We start from the raw sequence: 16,502 nt of genomic DNA, 5'->3' as shown, positions 1-16,502 counted from the left end.
AGGTGTGACAACTCTGGCCTGCAGTTAGCGCTATGCTAACTGGTAGCCGTTTAGTTGTGGTCCTGGGATAAAAGATGATATCCAGTCACAAAATCATTAGCATAGTCCAGCACAGCTGCTACACATCAGGTTCTAATGCAGAAACCCTGCAGCTTGCGTTAAAGTGTTTGCCTCGCGAAGGTCACTCCATGCACCAAGCGAGCCGGGCCGTGCTAACGCCGCAGTAGCGATGTTGGATGAGCCCGGCAGGTGCAGCTAACCATGCTAGAGAGAGCCGGGCCCAGCCTAGCACATGTCTGCATGGAAAAGCCACCAGTTACCCTCCGTGCTCAGAACTGTTCGGCCCTGCAGGGGGAAAGCGGCCAAAACGGACCAATAAAAATATTCCAAAATAATTTTTGTGAAATTCAATCTTTTTCTGTGATCACTATTTTATCACCACATAAACATATAGATCACAAGAACTACAGTACACGGACAAAAGTATTGGGACACGTGCTCTTTGATTCTTTGTAAATTTTTTTCTTAAAGAGCTGATCCTGTTTTTGTTGGAGTAACTGTCTCTACTGTCCAGGGAAGAAGACTATCTACTAGATTTTGGAGCTTTGCGCATTGCTGTGAGGATTTGATTGGATTGAGTCATTACATTTGTTCCTTCTCCTAAAACGTTGCTGCTTTGGAGATGTAGGGTTTTTGCACGACAGCGACGTACACTCGAGCATATCTCAAATCCTTAAAATACTGTACCTGGCACGGTGCTGTACTAGATATTACCTGGTATTTCAAGCTCTGTGTGATCCTCTTGTCACTCCACTTCAGCTCAGCACTTTGTGAGTAGGACGATTTCCCTTCTTGTGCCACTGAGAGGCAGCCTTGAGCGTCCACTAGAGGGAGCACTGACCGCATCTACAAGCCAGAGTCACACAAATACAGAGTCTGCAGTCAGTGTATGAAACTACGATACTGTATGAAAGCACTTTTAACTACTATTTAGTAACTACTGTGGAATTAATGTATACGCCATTAATTCTTGAAAATCTTCTCCAGGGAGAAGAAGATTACCAGGGATGTCTTTAGACTACTTGTTGTACTGAGACACATATAGAATTTAAAGGGGCAAATCTTTACCCCCCAGCTTGCCTAATAATATTCCGAAACAATAATAATAATAATCATAATACAGTTTTTATCAGCAGTAGAAGCATGGAATATTTCCTTTGTGGCACAAAACTACACATGAACTATAGCCAGAACTCTAGTACTGGCGATCTCACAATGCTAATTTAGCAAGCTTGTGTTATCAATGCCTATTTTACCAGCTAGCATTAATAAAGCCTATACTAACATCGGCTCAGTGGTGTAATGTGTACTGTTGGTCGGTTATACGGTCATAAGCGGCCTTATCCAAAATATACAGCTATGAGCTAGCGTTAGCTTGTCTGCTGCATGGCTGACCTTCTTTTAAGTATCTATGAAAGTCCCTTACTCCTCTCAAAAACCCAAAATACGCTAACTCTGACTAAACGCTGGGGCATTATGGGAAATGTAGTGCCCACCAACGTTTTAGTGGGGCACAGCAACATTATACTGGGGCACGTTGCCCAGTAACTCGAGTGTATTGACGACCCTGCTATATAAGCTATTATTGGAGAACGAACAGCAATTACTAATATGAAAAGGGATTCCAAAGTTCTGAACAGTTGTGTATGTGGTTATGGAGAAGATCATAGGGGTCTCTCTTCCCTTTGTCACAGGCATTCACACCACGCGCTGCACCCGTAAGGCCATCAGGGGAAAGGGGAAATACTTTACTGTACCTGTCCCGGTGAGAAGTAGACACAGGCCTGCCCCCTGCTGGACTCCTGGCTCCAGTCCTTACTCACAGTCACAGAGAGATTCATAGGGGTCCCCTGATTCCAGGAGAGGTGGATCTAGTGACAGAATTAGGGGAATAAATGACAAATCGTTCAGAACTAACATCTGGTGTCAAGAAGACGAGCCGTGACCATTGTACACAGCGCTCCTGAATGAATGACATGCTGTAGTTTCATTTCCAAAGTCTGCAAAGCCTGAACAAAAGCAGCAGCAAGTGCCATTTTCAGTTCCACATGGCCAGATAATAGGGCCTCATTTCTGGGGGAAGCTGTTGAGTGCGACTGTGCTTGCCTGCTGCTGATCCCACTGATCAGGTTACAATGCATCATGACTTCAAGTCAAAGTGAAAAGGCCCCACCCTGCTGCTGCCTGGTTAAGTTATCTTTAGTTACCGTCTTCTTTGATCTTCATTTGAACAGTATTGAGGTGCACTTTCCCTCATAGAGTCCATGAATCTATGAATTCTATTGTATTGGAGGGTGTTTGAGGAGACCATCTAAGACCATCAATCCAAAAACTGAAGCAGAGGTGGGCCATGCAACATGACAATGACCCAAAATATACCCGTGCATCCACAAAGGAAGGGTTAAAAAAAATGGCCAGGTCAAGTCCTCAAACATCACACATCTAAAAGACCCACGCATGGAGGAGTGGGAAAACTTCCACAGAATGTCAGACACTGGCAGCTGGTTAGAGGTAAACGCCTAATGGAGGTAATATCAGGCAAAGGGGGAAATACCAGCTTGTAGGACATTGGATATCTTAAAGAAAAAATGTCACATGACTGTATATCTGCTTACAGTCAGAAATTGAAGAAACTGGCCTGCTTCTTGAATGAGCCACATTGTAACATGTAAAATACTGTTCATTACAGAACCTGTGGGACCAACTACTTGTGAAGAGAGCAGGAGGGGTTGGTTAACCGGCTCAGTGTGGGAGAGGCAGGAGTGGGACAACAGGCTGCGTCCCAAACCACATTCCACAACACTAAAAGGTGTAGGTATAGGGCAGCACTGTCAGAAGTGCATTTGTTAAGGTAGTATTTAAAGCATAGAAGTGTGTGGGATGCAGACATGGAGGAGGCTTTGTGTTTACTGAGTCGAGTGGGCTGAATCGTTCAGATTGGACACAAAGGGGCGGTGTACCTGGGTATTGCTACCGTATCTGTGATCCAGGCTGTGCGAGAGTGTGTGTAGATAGAGGTGGGACAGAGAGGATGTGAAAGGCTGCTGGAGCTCCAGTGTGGCTTCCATCTGTCTGCCTATACTGCTCCAAGAACCTGTAGCTCTGATCTGTATGAACGTACACAAACACACATGCGTTTAACATCCATCCATTAGCACATACAACACAGATGTCCAAATGTTTGTGGACAACCCTTCTTATGAATGCATTCACAAATGCACAAATACACGTACACAGGTACCGAGAATAGAATAGGACTCTCTGGAGCAGATAAACATGAACCTATTGGCATAATACGATCCATGCCTAATACCAGGCGTGGGCTAGAGGGATATAAAGCCATTGAGCATTAAAGCATTGAGCTGAGAAGCAGTGGAAGAACTGTGTTCTCTGGAATGATGGTGGTGCTACATCCAATATTGAGTTGGGATGAGTTGGGGAGATGGGGATGAGGTGGGGTGGTGTTCAAACAACATCCTGACCTCACTAACGTTTTTTAATGTTGCTAAATGCAATCAAATCCTCACTGCAATGCTCCTCCAAAATATAGTAGAAAGCTTTCTTCCCTGGACGGTAGAGACAGTTACTCTAAGAAAAGCAGGATCAACTTTTTTTATACCCTTGATTTCTGATAAAACAATCAGTCAGCAGGTGTCCCAATACTTTTGTCCATATAGTATATAAAACTACTTAAAGCAGTTATACGTAGCAGTTTTACCTTTACCTGCTCCACTGTACAGCTGTCCGTGAGGGGGGGCGCTCTAAGTGTGATTTGTATTTACAGCAGTGGCGTACCTGTAAGGGTAAGGCCCAGGTGTATATTTACAGCACAGAGGGAGAACTGACCTCTGGCCCATGTCCATTCCTGCTCTGGTTCTGCTCTTGCTGTCCGCTCATGGTCCAGTCGACCAGGACATCAGCCCGTCTACTATGAGCTTCCTTCTCCAGCCTCAGCTCCAACCCCCATCCATAAGCCTGGGAGCCGGGCTCATCTGAGAGGAGACAGACATACTTAGGTGATAAACGGGGTACAGTACGACCAGAACACCAAGGTCCAGCTCACATGGGGATTTTGTATACAGTACCGGACGCTCTTTGTTCTCCTGGAGATCCGGCTGAGTCTTGGCGCATCCACTGGGTTTGGTGTGTCAGAATGTGTGAGCCGTTGTGCCCGGCATACACGGCCCGTACCAGAACCGAGCTGGGAAGTGGCTCCAGCTGTAAGGGCAGAAATGACAGAAGGATCTATTACAGAGGGCCTGGATGCCAGAAACGACAAAAGCAAGGGGGTTCTGAGGCGAGCGGTTAGCACCGGGTGCTAATTGGTGGGTACTATAAGCCACATTCGTATATTTGGGAACTATAGCTTTGGTGATGTGTATGTTCAGCCTTGTCCAGCTAGCTCCAGCAGCTTACCTGTGGAAAAGAGTGGTAGAGGTCGAATACCTGCTCGAATCCAAGCCGTGTGCGGCCCACCTGCCCTTTAAAACACATCATGCTGCTGTCTGCCACTATCTCCGCTGCTGCCTCAAGTGAAGAAGATGAATGGTTGAGCTGTGTGGAGTTAAAGGCATGGCATTAGTGACCTGTCGTGGACAAAGCCAGAGCAACCGAAGAGCTGTAAAATCTGGGCTTTCATACCTGCGACTTGGCGCGGAACACGAGCGGGACGTAGGGTTGTAAAGTAGAGATGTTGTGGGAAACGTTCACCTTTAGCCCGGTGCTGAAGCACAGAGAACACCTTTTTGGGATCAATTTTGTGAACCCGAACAGCTAGTTGGTACTTTGTATGGTACAACAGAAGTCAGGACACCGTATTTTCAGTCGATTCAACATTCCTAACTCAAACTTTAGTGTCAATATGTCCTTAAAAAATGGTAACATCTGGATTTTTAAAGAAATCTGCACTGTTCTAGATTAATGGACTGAGCCACAGCTGTTCACAGTGGTGGTGGACAGACCCAGACGCCTGAAAAGATGCCTCTTAATGCTTCTAAAAGCTCCCTCACATAAAGATTTTATCCCAAATGACCAGTGGTGGTCATGCTGGTTATGCTGGTGCACCGGTGTGATGCTGCCTGACTAGCTGGGTCATACTGGTTTGGGACCCAGCTTGGTTAAGTTTGGTCATACCAGCCTGGTCAGGTTGATCATGCAGTGTGGTCATGGTGGCAGATCAGAGCGGTCACGCTGGTCCACCTCTGTGGTGATGCTGGTCGACTGGTTGGGTTGTGCTGGTCATGCTGGGCACCAACTTGGTGATGCTGGTCATTCTGGTCAACCAGCTTGGTCAAGTTTGGTCATGCCGTCTGTTTAGCTTGGTCAGGTTAATCATGCAGTGTGGTCATGCTGGTCAATCAGCTTGGTGATTGCTGGTCGGGGTGGACGACCAATGTGGTTCTACTTCTAGATTAATGAGCCGAGTCACAACTGTTTACTCCCTCACAAGAAGATATTATTCAAAACGACCAGTCGACCAGTGTGGTCATGCTGGTCATAGTGGTCAACCAGCTCGGTCATAGTGGTTGTTTAGCTTGGTCATGTTGATCATGCTTTGTAAGCCAACTAAACCATCAAACTCATACAAAAACATACTCTATGCTGATCAAGAGCTGAGCTGGTCAACTAGCTTGACCAGTTTAAAATGACCATGCTGTTTTAGCACTCGTTAGCCACAACAGCATTGGACGCTTAGAGTGTCTTGGCTGATCGCCTGGACCTGGAGCAACTGGATAACTGTGTAAACCAATACTTCCAAGGGCATTATGGTAGACTGAAGTAAGTGTCTGAAGTAAGTGACTGAACCTGGAAGTAAGGCAGTGGCCCTGGATCTCAAGTGACAGTGCTGACGTCTCCAGTTTCTCTGTCCCAACGTGACTGGAATCATTCAGGTTGACCCATATGTTCACCTACGAACAAACACAGAAAACGGGTTAATACCACCAAGTCTGTCTACATACACTCATATTAATGATTGGCTGTGTTCTACCGATCAAACTAAAATGGAAACCTTTAATGTAAGTTAATGTAAAGGGATGTTTATTCCAAGTCATTTTGGATCCTTTTTACAACAGGCTAAGTTAGCTTAGCTCTGTGTACAGTCTAAAAAGTTCTCGCAAAAGGTTCAACAGATCCTACGTTACTGACAACCAAAGTCCTTATAGGCAAGTTCATTCGCTCAGTGGCCATCTTTGCAATGCTGTTGGCCAGATACTTCCACTCCCACAAGACCAGGCTTCGATCTCTAGGAATGAGGAGAGCGTTGCCTGCTAGCATCATTAACAGCAAGCTGATTGCTTGCTGTAGACCTGTCAAGTTACATTGCATCAGCAAAAATGGCATGAGGGCTAAGTAGTTGGTCATTCAAGTCTGTGGCAAACCGATCAAATCCAGAAGGGCTCCTCGTTGTGTAGCATAGCCTAGAGCTAACACACATGTTATGAACAGGGAGCTGCTAGATAGCCTTGTAGTAAAATTACACAGCTCCACTTCACCATGTAAAACTAACCCCGCCTAAATAGAGTCTAGACTAGGCTCAATTAAACTGCCCCTTTGTGTATTTAGCAAAATTAGGCCTAATGAATGAATGGATCGACTGTTATCCAAAAACCTGGACAAAAGTACAGACAAAATACAGGGATTTTTTTTTTTATTTCGTCCAATCTAATCCGAGTACACTCAATTAAGCATGTACTAGCCTACTAATTAATACTACAGTAAACTAATTTGAATGTTTATACTGTTCTGTGTTTTAGCCTGTTTTATAAATTTACTCTTTTAAAGTGTTTAAATTTTAATATAAAAAATAATAATATATAAATAATATAAGCATTAGACGAAATGAGACTTCATACTCTACAGTTTTTAATAAAAAAGAATCATTTAGACGAATCGATTAAACTACGAATCACCCAATACTGAACAAATTCTCATTCAATTATTATTAGCATAAATACAAAATCAGATGCTGTATTGGACAGAACCATCACCAGAGAGCCCCTTCCCCTCCATACCCGCAGCGACTGGTCCAGAGCCTGTGTATAGCAGAAGCCCCGCAGGTGGTCCGGACTCAACTCCCCCGTGAAGTTCACCTGTTAAAACAAGGCCATTAGTTTGTCTTCCTCGTAGGAGAGGAGTGCGGAATCAGAGGCATTTCCCTCCAATAACAAGCCAGTCGACCCACACAGAGGACAAGGGTCTGGGGCGACCACACCGATCCACCAAAAGAGACGCCTGCTCTGCTTATTCCTCAAGACGTGGACACGTTTGACTGGATGCACGTTTTTCAGGACTTTCGGTTCCTCCAGCAGCTCTCCTGATTTAGGACTGAAACCCGTCGACCCGCCTCAACGCAGACAAACTGGTGTGATTGAGAAGGTGCTTTGGCATAAGCCCAAGTTTGAGGTCAAGATGTACTATTTACTATGTAACATGAGTTGAGGGGGTGTACTGACCAGTACGTGTCCAGTGGTCCCGGTAGAGTTGTGAGCTCTTCTCTGCACTGTGATCTTCAGCTCTTTGAACCCAGCATGGAGGGCCACCTCCGTCAACAGCCCGTTCTCAGTCCAGTTCACAAACGCTCCTGCGATGTTGTTGAGCGGCAGCCCTGCTCCAGTGGAAGCAGACAGACAAATGCGTTTCACAAAACTGCATCTACATGAGATGAGATTTTTGCTGCTGGGCCAGTCCATATCAACTCACCTAGAGAATTTCCAGTCATGATTTTTCATTTTTAAAAAATAGATAAAAAATATTTTGCACTATTAAGTTTATTAAATATTGACCTAAATGTATGTACCCAAGCTGAAATGTTAACTAGCTACAAATATTAAATAGAAATATTATTTTACTTTAAAAAAACAGACAGAAAGTTAATTAAAAAAGGACGTAAATCTACCTGCTGATAGCAGCCAAGGGAAGGAGTGGTAGAGCTGTGCATGAAGACCACTCTGGCCGTCCCGTACGAAGCTGCTGCTGATGTTCATGCAGAGTGACCGCTCCTGAGCCAGCACGCAAAGCCCAGTACTTTTACACTCCTTCATCCCCTCTTCGCAATCAGCCTCCTCATGGCTGTGTCTCAGCTCCACACCATATGCGGCACGGTCCACTGTTACTGTCAGCTGCCCTGAAGGCCATCACAGGGAAGATGAGGCAGTGACCACAAGACAACATCACTAAGGCGCTGTAGCAGAACCTCAAACACTCATTCACTGTTTCTTATGAAATCAAGGGTATTCAATTTGTCAGAGTAACTGTCTATCAACTGTCCAGGGAAAGGCTGCTTTCTACTGGATTTTAGAGGAGCACTGCTGTGAGGATTTGATTGCATTCAGCGACAAGGATGTTTAGAGAGGTCCGGATGTTGGATGATCACCAGCCCACCCCTAGCCCATGCCTGGCATTAGGCAGCATAGTGCCAAAAGGTTCATGTTTATCTGCTTCAAATAGTCCTATTGGAAATTATTCTTTACAGTACAGGGACTAGACAAGCAGTATGTGTGTGCATTTGCACATCTGTATCAACAATGGATGCAACTTACAGCATTCATTAGAAGGCCTGTCCACAAACATTTGGACATATAGTGTATGTAAAACAGGGCTGTAAAACTTTACAATTTGTACAAGCAGGGCTAAAAAGGCCAAAAGCTAGCACAAGCTGACTGGTCGAAGCACCGCTCGTAGGAGAGCTGTGCCCTGCAGTGAGGCCGGCAAAGCTAGCTGGGTGCTAGGCTAAAAGCTAACCCTACCAGACCTTTCTAGCTACAGTCTCTCCAGCTAGATAACCACACACTGTGCTGGACTGGCAGCAAGAGGACCAGCAAAGAGGGCAGCAACACTATCTGACTCTGGAATAATGAGTGGGAATAAAGGTATTCCAGGCTAAGCTAAGCTACGTGGCTGTCCCTGTCACCTCTGAGGTGAAAATTCTTAGGTGATGAAACTGTGTCTGAGTTTTGGGTGCTCCTTTAGGCCTACCCTCAATGAGATTGTTGGACTGGTTCAAAAACCCTGCCAAGCTGGAGATGCGTGGTAGAACGGTGTAGCCGGTCAGTGAGATAATCAGGTCCCCTGAAAAACACAGCTGAAGCTGGGGGTTTTGCACAAGAGCAGCACTCAGCTGAGCCCGGAACATCTCCTCTGTCGTCCCCAGAGAGCAGAGAACAGAGAACCTGAGAGAACAAGAGATGTAAGAGACGTTAGAGACATATGAGACAGTAAAAAGGAAGCAAACAGCAAAATTGTTCATCTGAAATTTGAGGTTTTAATACTGCCCTGGAACTCAAAGGCTAACGCAGCTAACAAATAATAAAGGCTTACTGGCAAAACTACAGAAGCAAACACAACAGTCACCCAACAATGTATATTTGTGCTAAGTGAAAATAATTACTAGCATTCCAGTAACTAGCATTCCAAACACAGTGAAAATATGAAATAAAAAAAATCACAAGGCCCGGTTTACAAGAAATTACCTTTCAGTGGACAAATTGGCACTTAGACGAAGGTGGCCAACAGCTATGACCGCTGGAAACAGAGCCTGCTGAAAGCGTATGTCGAAATCAACAGTGCGAATATCCATTTGCACTGCGTTAGCTACAGAGGAATCCAGCGTAGCAATCCTCTTGCCATTGGACTCCAAATACACAGAGCTGCTGATATATCCAGTAGCAGATCTTTCTACTGATAAATATGCCTAAAGAAGAAATACATATTAATAAAAAAACTTAATACACATGTGACCTAAATTGCCTTATTATTAGCATTAGCAATTTTAATAACGATATATGAAATGATGTGTCTGTTTTTACATTATATCCCTCAACATCGATAGCCACTTTTCCCTGGGCAATGTATTCATATTCCATGTTTCTTCTGTGACTTCTCAACAAGTCCACATCTAGGCTCACGGTGGAGGGAAACTTCAACTGGAATATAAGTAGTAGTGGTCAGTATGTAGAATTCAGTCAATCAATTAGCAGAACTTGCAGAGATATGTTCAGTAGGCGACAATGAGTGCCAGCGCGAATGAACTGAAATCAGCAGTGAACAAACGCTTTTCATCTGAAGCTAACAGGCCTACCATAATGTGTATATGTCATTTGGCCAGTGTGTTTCTCAGATAATGATCTCTGCACTTACATCATACTCTTCTTGCAAATTCTGCACTGAGAATTATTTTGATCATCTCATTATCCTGCTAAAAAAATCCAGATCAGCATGGTCTAAGCTGGTATGTGGTGGTACCAGTCATGCCCTATGCTGGCGAGCTAGCTGATTAACCAGCTCTTGGCCAGCATTGTGTATGCTGCATTTGAGTTTGGTCATGCTGGTTGACCAGCTTGATCAAGCTTGCTCACACAGGTTGTCTAGCTTGGTCGGGTTGGTCATGCTTGTAGATTGGCTAAACCATCAAACTCAAAGAAACACACACCCTATGCAAGTCAAGAGCTATGCTGCTCAGACAGCTTAACCAGCTTGACCAGCATGACCTGGCCATGTTTTTTTTTTTTCAGCAGGGAATGTAAAGTTATGACATTTATTGCAATCTAAACGTTTGTGGCTCAAGAAACAAACATTTCATAGTTTTCAGATGATTCAGACCAGCCCTACTAAAAATGACCACCTTCATTTGAACAACACAACAACAACAAATGACCAAATGATTGCTGAAAGGCAATAAAGGAACAGAAGATATCCTTTGGTTTACCTGAAGCAACTGAGTGAGGTTGGCTTTGATGGTGAGACCTTGTTGACCATGAAGTTGGACCTGTCCAAGAACTACTAGCTTCTCCATCTTAGCAGTCAACACCCTCGCCTGCAGCTCCTGCACAGTCTTCAAGACAAGATCAGACAGGGTTCAAACCAGAATACTTACTTCATAAACCCCCAGCAAACTCCACCAGTGTGTGTTCTACTCTCTGCAGACAGTATATGTTCCCTGACATGTGATGAACGTTCATTTCATGGCTTACAGATTTCATCTATCATTGTTCAAATACAAGAAATCTGAAATCTATGTCTCGGGGTACCTGATTGCTGTGGACACTGATGCAAATCTCTGAGTCTTGCGGGACGTTTTCCAAATGAAAAGAATGAATCAAGGAGGAGCACACCTACGAACAAACACATACACCACTATATTCACTAAAGTGCTTCACAATATGAATATCACGTCTGTAGGTCACTGTGGTATCTGACCCCTTATAATCAGTTACATCCCAACCCTGGTCATAGACCTGGTGCTTGGTAAGATGGGAAAGTCCTGTACTGAGTTTTTAATATCACATGTATCACATGTATCCCTGTATGGGGCGACAGTACCTCATAAACAGAGGCATCAACACACCATGATGAAAAAAAGAAAGAAGAAAACACAGAGGTTTAATCCCAAATGACACACTACACCCTATGTAGTGTACTATGCAACTCAGGAAATTACAAATTCTAAATCTAAACAGAGGACTATATACTATACAGAAAGTAATGAGGTATTTGAGACTCAGCCAGAAACATGCATGTGTTATGACGGCAGCGTTTTCATAAAGCTCAGTTTTCCTCGTTCTCACAACACTGAAAACAGAGCCTTCAGAATTCTCCACCTGAATGTTTTTGTGTGGATGGGAGGCCAAACCACAGACTAAAACATTTGTTTTTAAAAATATCAAGATACACATAAACGTAAGTATAATAATAATGCTTATTCAGGCTAAACTCACGAATGGGTGCTGGGGACGATAGCCCAGGGTCAGTACGTGAATGGCTTTTCGGTTGTCTTGAAGCAGTGACTTGGACTCAAGAATGTATACTCCCTTATGCAGGTCAACAGTGAACGTCTCCTGCAGGAGTAGACTCTCAGGGAGGAACTTAAACGGCTGCCTGTTGGACGGAATACAAAAAGCTCTAAAGAGTAAACATCCAAGCAAAGACATGGTTGGAGATGACAGTGATCTGGAAATTGTGGGTATTCGCATTGGTAATATTGATATCAGAAGAAAACCTGAATCTTTCATTGGGGAAAAAAAATACTGTTTAATTTAAAAGCTTTGACGTTGAAAGTATCAAAGATGTCATCATTGACTGTTCTAGTGCAGCTGCGAAATCCATTCAAGCATCATATCCACTGACACATGGCAAGCCATTTTAGCTTAAAATCACAGCAGTCCACACTCAGTTTTTACTTGCAAAAACTCTAATTTCAGAGATCAGCTATGAAATGTTTACTAGTAAGAATATCAGATACAGATCTTTAAAGCCATTCTGACCAGTGATTTACATTAAATTTTACCCTCTTATGTAAAACTTGTTTTTACAAAATGTAATTCCAGATCTACAACGCAATTTTTACATGTAAAATCCTCAGTTACAGATATCTATAATTGAATGTTTGCTAGTAAAAATGTAATCTACAGATATCTACAATGCATTTTACTAGTAAAAACAGATATTAACATATAATATATATATATATATTCAGACTAGTAAAAATGCTAATTCTAGAGTTTTAGAGAATCTGATGTGGTGTGGACTAGTTGTAATGGGCATTTAGGATATGTGCAGTTTTAGATCAGTTTTAGAATATAATATCTAAAAAATCATGTTAGATATTATATTATACAATTAGGTTAAAACCATTAGATTATTTTTACTAGTCCATTTTTACTAGTAGAATGTAATCAGAGAGAGTATAATTCTATGCAAATCATGTAATCAATGTAAATGATCCAAATTACATTAAGGATATGTGGACCTGGCAGCATGACTAGTCAGTACGGTTTTATAGATTTGTAAAATGTGTGAAATTAGTAAAATGGTAAAAAAAAAAAAAAACAAGATAGGATGCTGGTGTGATTGTAGGCTAAAACAGCTTGACATGGTTAGTAACTTCTGTACTGTTTTCCTTACTGACCTAAAGTGGAGCACCCATCGTTTTTGATACAGATTCCTGTCCTTTCTTATTTCTTCCACTCTGCCCCCCATCTCCACTTCTAGATAAGGACTGTTCATCTCTGAGAGAGTCATACTCATCATCACAACGTTCTTCTTCAGCTTCTGAAATAAAAAAAGAATGTAAGGTGCGTGCAAAAGGTATCAATGTATTGCAAATGCAATTTACTTAAAAGTTAATTTACTTAATTTTAAAATGCTACTTCGTATGCTAACGTATTCAGACTTAAGACTAACAGGTCCCACTAGCTTATTGAGCATACAGGCCAGTTGTATGTAGAACGCTTGATGCCACTGACTGGCACCAGTCTCAGTTACTGAACTCTATGGCTCCTTCAAAGTGATTGTTGGCCTCTCTTTTACTGCCCTCACAAATCTCCTTCTTGCTCTAATTCTGAGTTTAGGTGGTTGTGTCCAGGCAGCGCCAGGGCAGTATGGTGCAGCTTCCATTTCATCACAATCCTGACATTTCCCATGTTGTTAATGCCTCTTTCTTAATGTCTGATTGAGCCTGAAGAACCGTAATTAAGCTATGGTCATCCTGTAGCGGTTTATAATTCAACAAGCCTACCTTTTCCAAAATGTTGAGGCTTGCAGAGATTTTGTGGTTCTGCTTGCCGTAGCTGGTGCTCATATCCAGAGTTTTCAGTTGTTTTCCATTGCTCAGTGAAATCTCCCCTCTCAAGACTGGTGTCCAAGCTGTGCTGATGGAGCATGAAGCGTTTACTCTACGCTTCCCCAGTGCACCCCAACCGCCAACCTGGAGAGAAACCATCACATATTAATAAAGGTGTATTAATAATATATCTTTCATCTAGTACTGCTCCTAATTAGCTACAGTTGCAATTAGTTTGCAGTAAAATAATCAAACAAGACCAATTTAAATATCTCAACAAATCTAATAGGACAAGTTCTTTCTCCATATTCAAAATTTAATCCCACTTTTAATGATGGCTGCAGTCTCAGAATTATTTAGCCCCTTCATCACAAGTGTCTTTAGTACTTAGTAGAGCAGCCTTCTTCCCGGCACCAGCTTCTGGCAGTGTTGCTGAGGAATCTTAGCCCATTCCCCCTGGGCAGTGGCCTCCAGTTTGCTAATGTTCTTGGGTTTGCTGCTGCAACCTCCTTCCTCAAATCCCACCTAAGATTTTCTTTGAGGTTCAAGTTATGCAATTGTGACGGCCACTCCAGAATCTTTTAGGACTTCTTCTGGAAACAAGCCTTGGTGGACTTTGAGGTGTGCTTGGGATCATTGCCCTGTTGAAGGGTCCAGTGATGCCCAAGCTTCAGCTTAATCACAGAGACCTGATGTCTTAGGATTCCCTGAGACTTGATTGCAGGTTCCAGTGCCAGAGGAAACGAAGCCCCCCCAGAACATCATCGAGCCACCGCCATGCTTCATGCTTCAAGATGTTCTATTTAACTTAGGCTTCCTTCTTCCTCCTCCAGACATACTGCTGATATAGGCCTGAAAAGGTCCAGTTTTGTTTCCGTTTTAATTAAGCAAACCGTTTTTGGGCCAACGGATCAGTGGTATGTCTGGAGAAGAAGTGGAGGAGTTGTGTTGAGCTATTGGAATTGGTCTTGTTTGATGTTCTGAACTTTTTTAAACATACTGTACATACTGCAGACTTATACGCCACTGCACTGGGTGGGACACACTCCGGCTTTGACTAGATGATGTACCTTTAGATAGGTGACCGTAGGTGTGAAAATATGCAAGTGCCCCTCCCTGTCTCGGTTCTGCTCCCTGTAAAGGCCCTCCAGCACCAAGTTGCGAATGGTAACCCACTTGCGGGTGGTAACCTCAGAGGTGAACTGGGTGGTGCCGTGCTGCGGCTGAGTTAGCTTATGAGCCATGTAGACATACACCCAAGGTGTGTCCATGTTGAAGGACCCTGTAGAGATAATGAAGGACAAGATATCATTAGCATAGTGCTAACATACTATTAGAAACGTTACAGCAGAGGTGCCTTTTCCCTTCTTTCTTGACCAAGATTTCACATTTATGACCCAGACGAGCCTAGCCTGGACTTCAGTACCCTTCAACACTTGCAAAGTATCGAGAGGGTTTGTCTGTACCTTCCCATTTCCGCAATGAGGCTTTCGCAGACATGTCTTTCCAGTGAAGGCCAGCCACCAGGGGAATCTGGTCATTATAATTGACCTTCAGGTGGGAGCTGCTCTCTGATTTTCTTCTTTTCAGGTGGGAGTGCAGGAGCTGGGTCCTGTAGTTCAGTCCTTTCTCTGGGATTCGCAGGCTGAACTAGAAAATGAAGAAAGACAACAGTCTCACACTGATCATCGCTTTCAGAGCAAATTTTGCGAGGGTTTAGGGTTTTGCTCAAGTGCCCAACAGGGGAGGTTTAGTGCACTCGGTTATCAAACCCACAACTCTGTGATCAATAATCTAGTGCTCTAATCGATAAGCCACCACTGCCCAATACGCTCTCGCAATCTAACTTCTCGCCATGTCCAGTTTGAGTAGGACAGGCTTGCTATACTCTGAATGGCCAAAGGCCACATCTGACTTTTTCCAAGCAGATGTAATTCTGATTTCTGGACATGGGACATGGGAGTTTGACACTAAAGTCTTAAGGCTGTTGATGGGAACAATGCGGAGAATCCTGAGCCTGCATTATGTAATTGAATGAGCTACAAAACTTCCAATGCAAAAAGGCCTTACCTCAAGAGCATAACTTGTGAGACTCTCTCCAGACTGGTTCCTGATGGACTGACTCAAGAGGACCCTTTGTTTATTGCTGCCCAGGTTCCAGTGCTTGCCGTAGCTCAGGTCGAGTGAAGACTGGATATGAAGTGGACTTCTTTCATGTCTGAGCTGAACCTGTAAGTGAGAATGACTTAAGAAGGTGATTAAACTGCATTGATTTTGAACAGTAGAAATGGACTAAGGCACAACACACCGCTGATACCTTGTGGTTTAAGAAGCTGATTTGGGAGCACTGGAGCTCATGCTCCGCTCTCATGCTGTAGCCCTCCTCAATTGCCTCAACCTCATCCCTCAGGTTCTGAGAAGAGTGACACTCATGCATAATGGGTGAGTCTGCAGGAAATATGAGGCCAGTTAAAGGATTTCTTCCCTCTCAAGCTGTTTTAAATACCAGCGCTGCTTGATTAGATCCCTCACCTGGCGCCCCGTATCTGATCCTCAGGCCGGAGCTCCACTCTGCTCCACTGTGTTCAACCAGTCCGAGAATCCTGGTGCTTAGCAAGCTGGGCAGCAGAAGCCCTGCATCCAGAGAGTACTGCCTCCGGCCTTCATCCTGCCGCCGCTCCAGCTGCACTGTGGATGAAGTCATATACAACGTCCTTTGCATCCACTATCTGTGCTTTATTCAAGAACACACTTCTCAATACACATCGTTGCCAAAGTATTCAAGCTCCTTGAAAACCAACAAGCTATTTTTGGATTATTTGTCTGCAGATAAAACTGGGCACTCAGATTACAAAAATGTGTGTCATTTGTAATATATATATAT

General features: G+C 43.6%; 1 protein-coding gene across 4 annotated transcripts in view; it reads right to left on the bottom strand.

Moving 5' to 3' along the window:
* The window catches only part of LOC140562582 (uncharacterized), a 43,129-nt gene that overhangs the window by 12,590 nt on the left and 14,037 nt on the right, over nucleotides 1–16,502 (bottom strand). For 3 of the 4 annotated variants that reach the window (XM_072688336.1, XM_072688339.1, XM_072688338.1), the window contains exons 25-48: nucleotides 16,151–16,306; nucleotides 15,936–16,066; nucleotides 15,689–15,847; nucleotides 15,085–15,268; nucleotides 14,689–14,900; nucleotides 13,574–13,762; nucleotides 12,965–13,107; nucleotides 11,775–11,934; nucleotides 11,088–11,171; nucleotides 10,766–10,891; nucleotides 9,867–9,983; nucleotides 9,531–9,751; nucleotides 9,037–9,230; nucleotides 7,958–8,185; nucleotides 7,515–7,666; nucleotides 7,074–7,151; nucleotides 5,866–5,969; nucleotides 4,702–4,801; nucleotides 4,477–4,614; nucleotides 4,146–4,278; nucleotides 3,907–4,052; nucleotides 3,021–3,167; nucleotides 1,818–1,931; nucleotides 775–906 (exon numbers count right to left, since the gene is read on the bottom strand). In XM_072688336.1, coding sequence (XP_072544437.1) covers nucleotides 775–906; nucleotides 1,818–1,931; nucleotides 3,021–3,167; nucleotides 3,907–4,052; nucleotides 4,146–4,278; nucleotides 4,477–4,614; nucleotides 4,702–4,801; nucleotides 5,866–5,969; nucleotides 7,074–7,151; nucleotides 7,515–7,666; nucleotides 7,958–8,185; nucleotides 9,037–9,230; nucleotides 9,531–9,751; nucleotides 9,867–9,983; nucleotides 10,766–10,891; nucleotides 11,088–11,171; nucleotides 11,775–11,934; nucleotides 12,965–13,107; nucleotides 13,574–13,762; nucleotides 14,689–14,900; nucleotides 15,085–15,268; nucleotides 15,689–15,847; nucleotides 15,936–16,066; nucleotides 16,151–16,306 — 3,548 coding nt within the window. The remainder of the gene's footprint in view (nucleotides 1–774; nucleotides 907–1,817; nucleotides 1,932–3,020; nucleotides 3,168–3,906; nucleotides 4,053–4,145; nucleotides 4,279–4,476; nucleotides 4,615–4,701; nucleotides 4,802–5,865; nucleotides 5,970–7,073; nucleotides 7,152–7,514; nucleotides 7,667–7,957; nucleotides 8,186–9,036; nucleotides 9,231–9,530; nucleotides 9,752–9,866; nucleotides 9,984–10,765; nucleotides 10,892–11,087; nucleotides 11,172–11,774; nucleotides 11,935–12,964; nucleotides 13,108–13,573; nucleotides 13,763–14,688; nucleotides 14,901–15,084; nucleotides 15,269–15,688; nucleotides 15,848–15,935; nucleotides 16,067–16,150; nucleotides 16,307–16,502) is intronic. The other variant, XM_072688340.1, reaches the window with a different exon arrangement.

The sequence above is a fragment of the Salminus brasiliensis genome, chromosome 9 (assembly GCF_030463535.1).
Source record: "Salminus brasiliensis chromosome 9, fSalBra1.hap2, whole genome shotgun sequence".
NCBI lineage: Eukaryota > Metazoa > Chordata > Actinopteri > Characiformes > Bryconidae > Salminus > Salminus brasiliensis.
The sequence above is the reverse complement of the archived record's forward strand: the minus strand, read 5'-3'. Positions and strand labels throughout refer to the sequence as shown.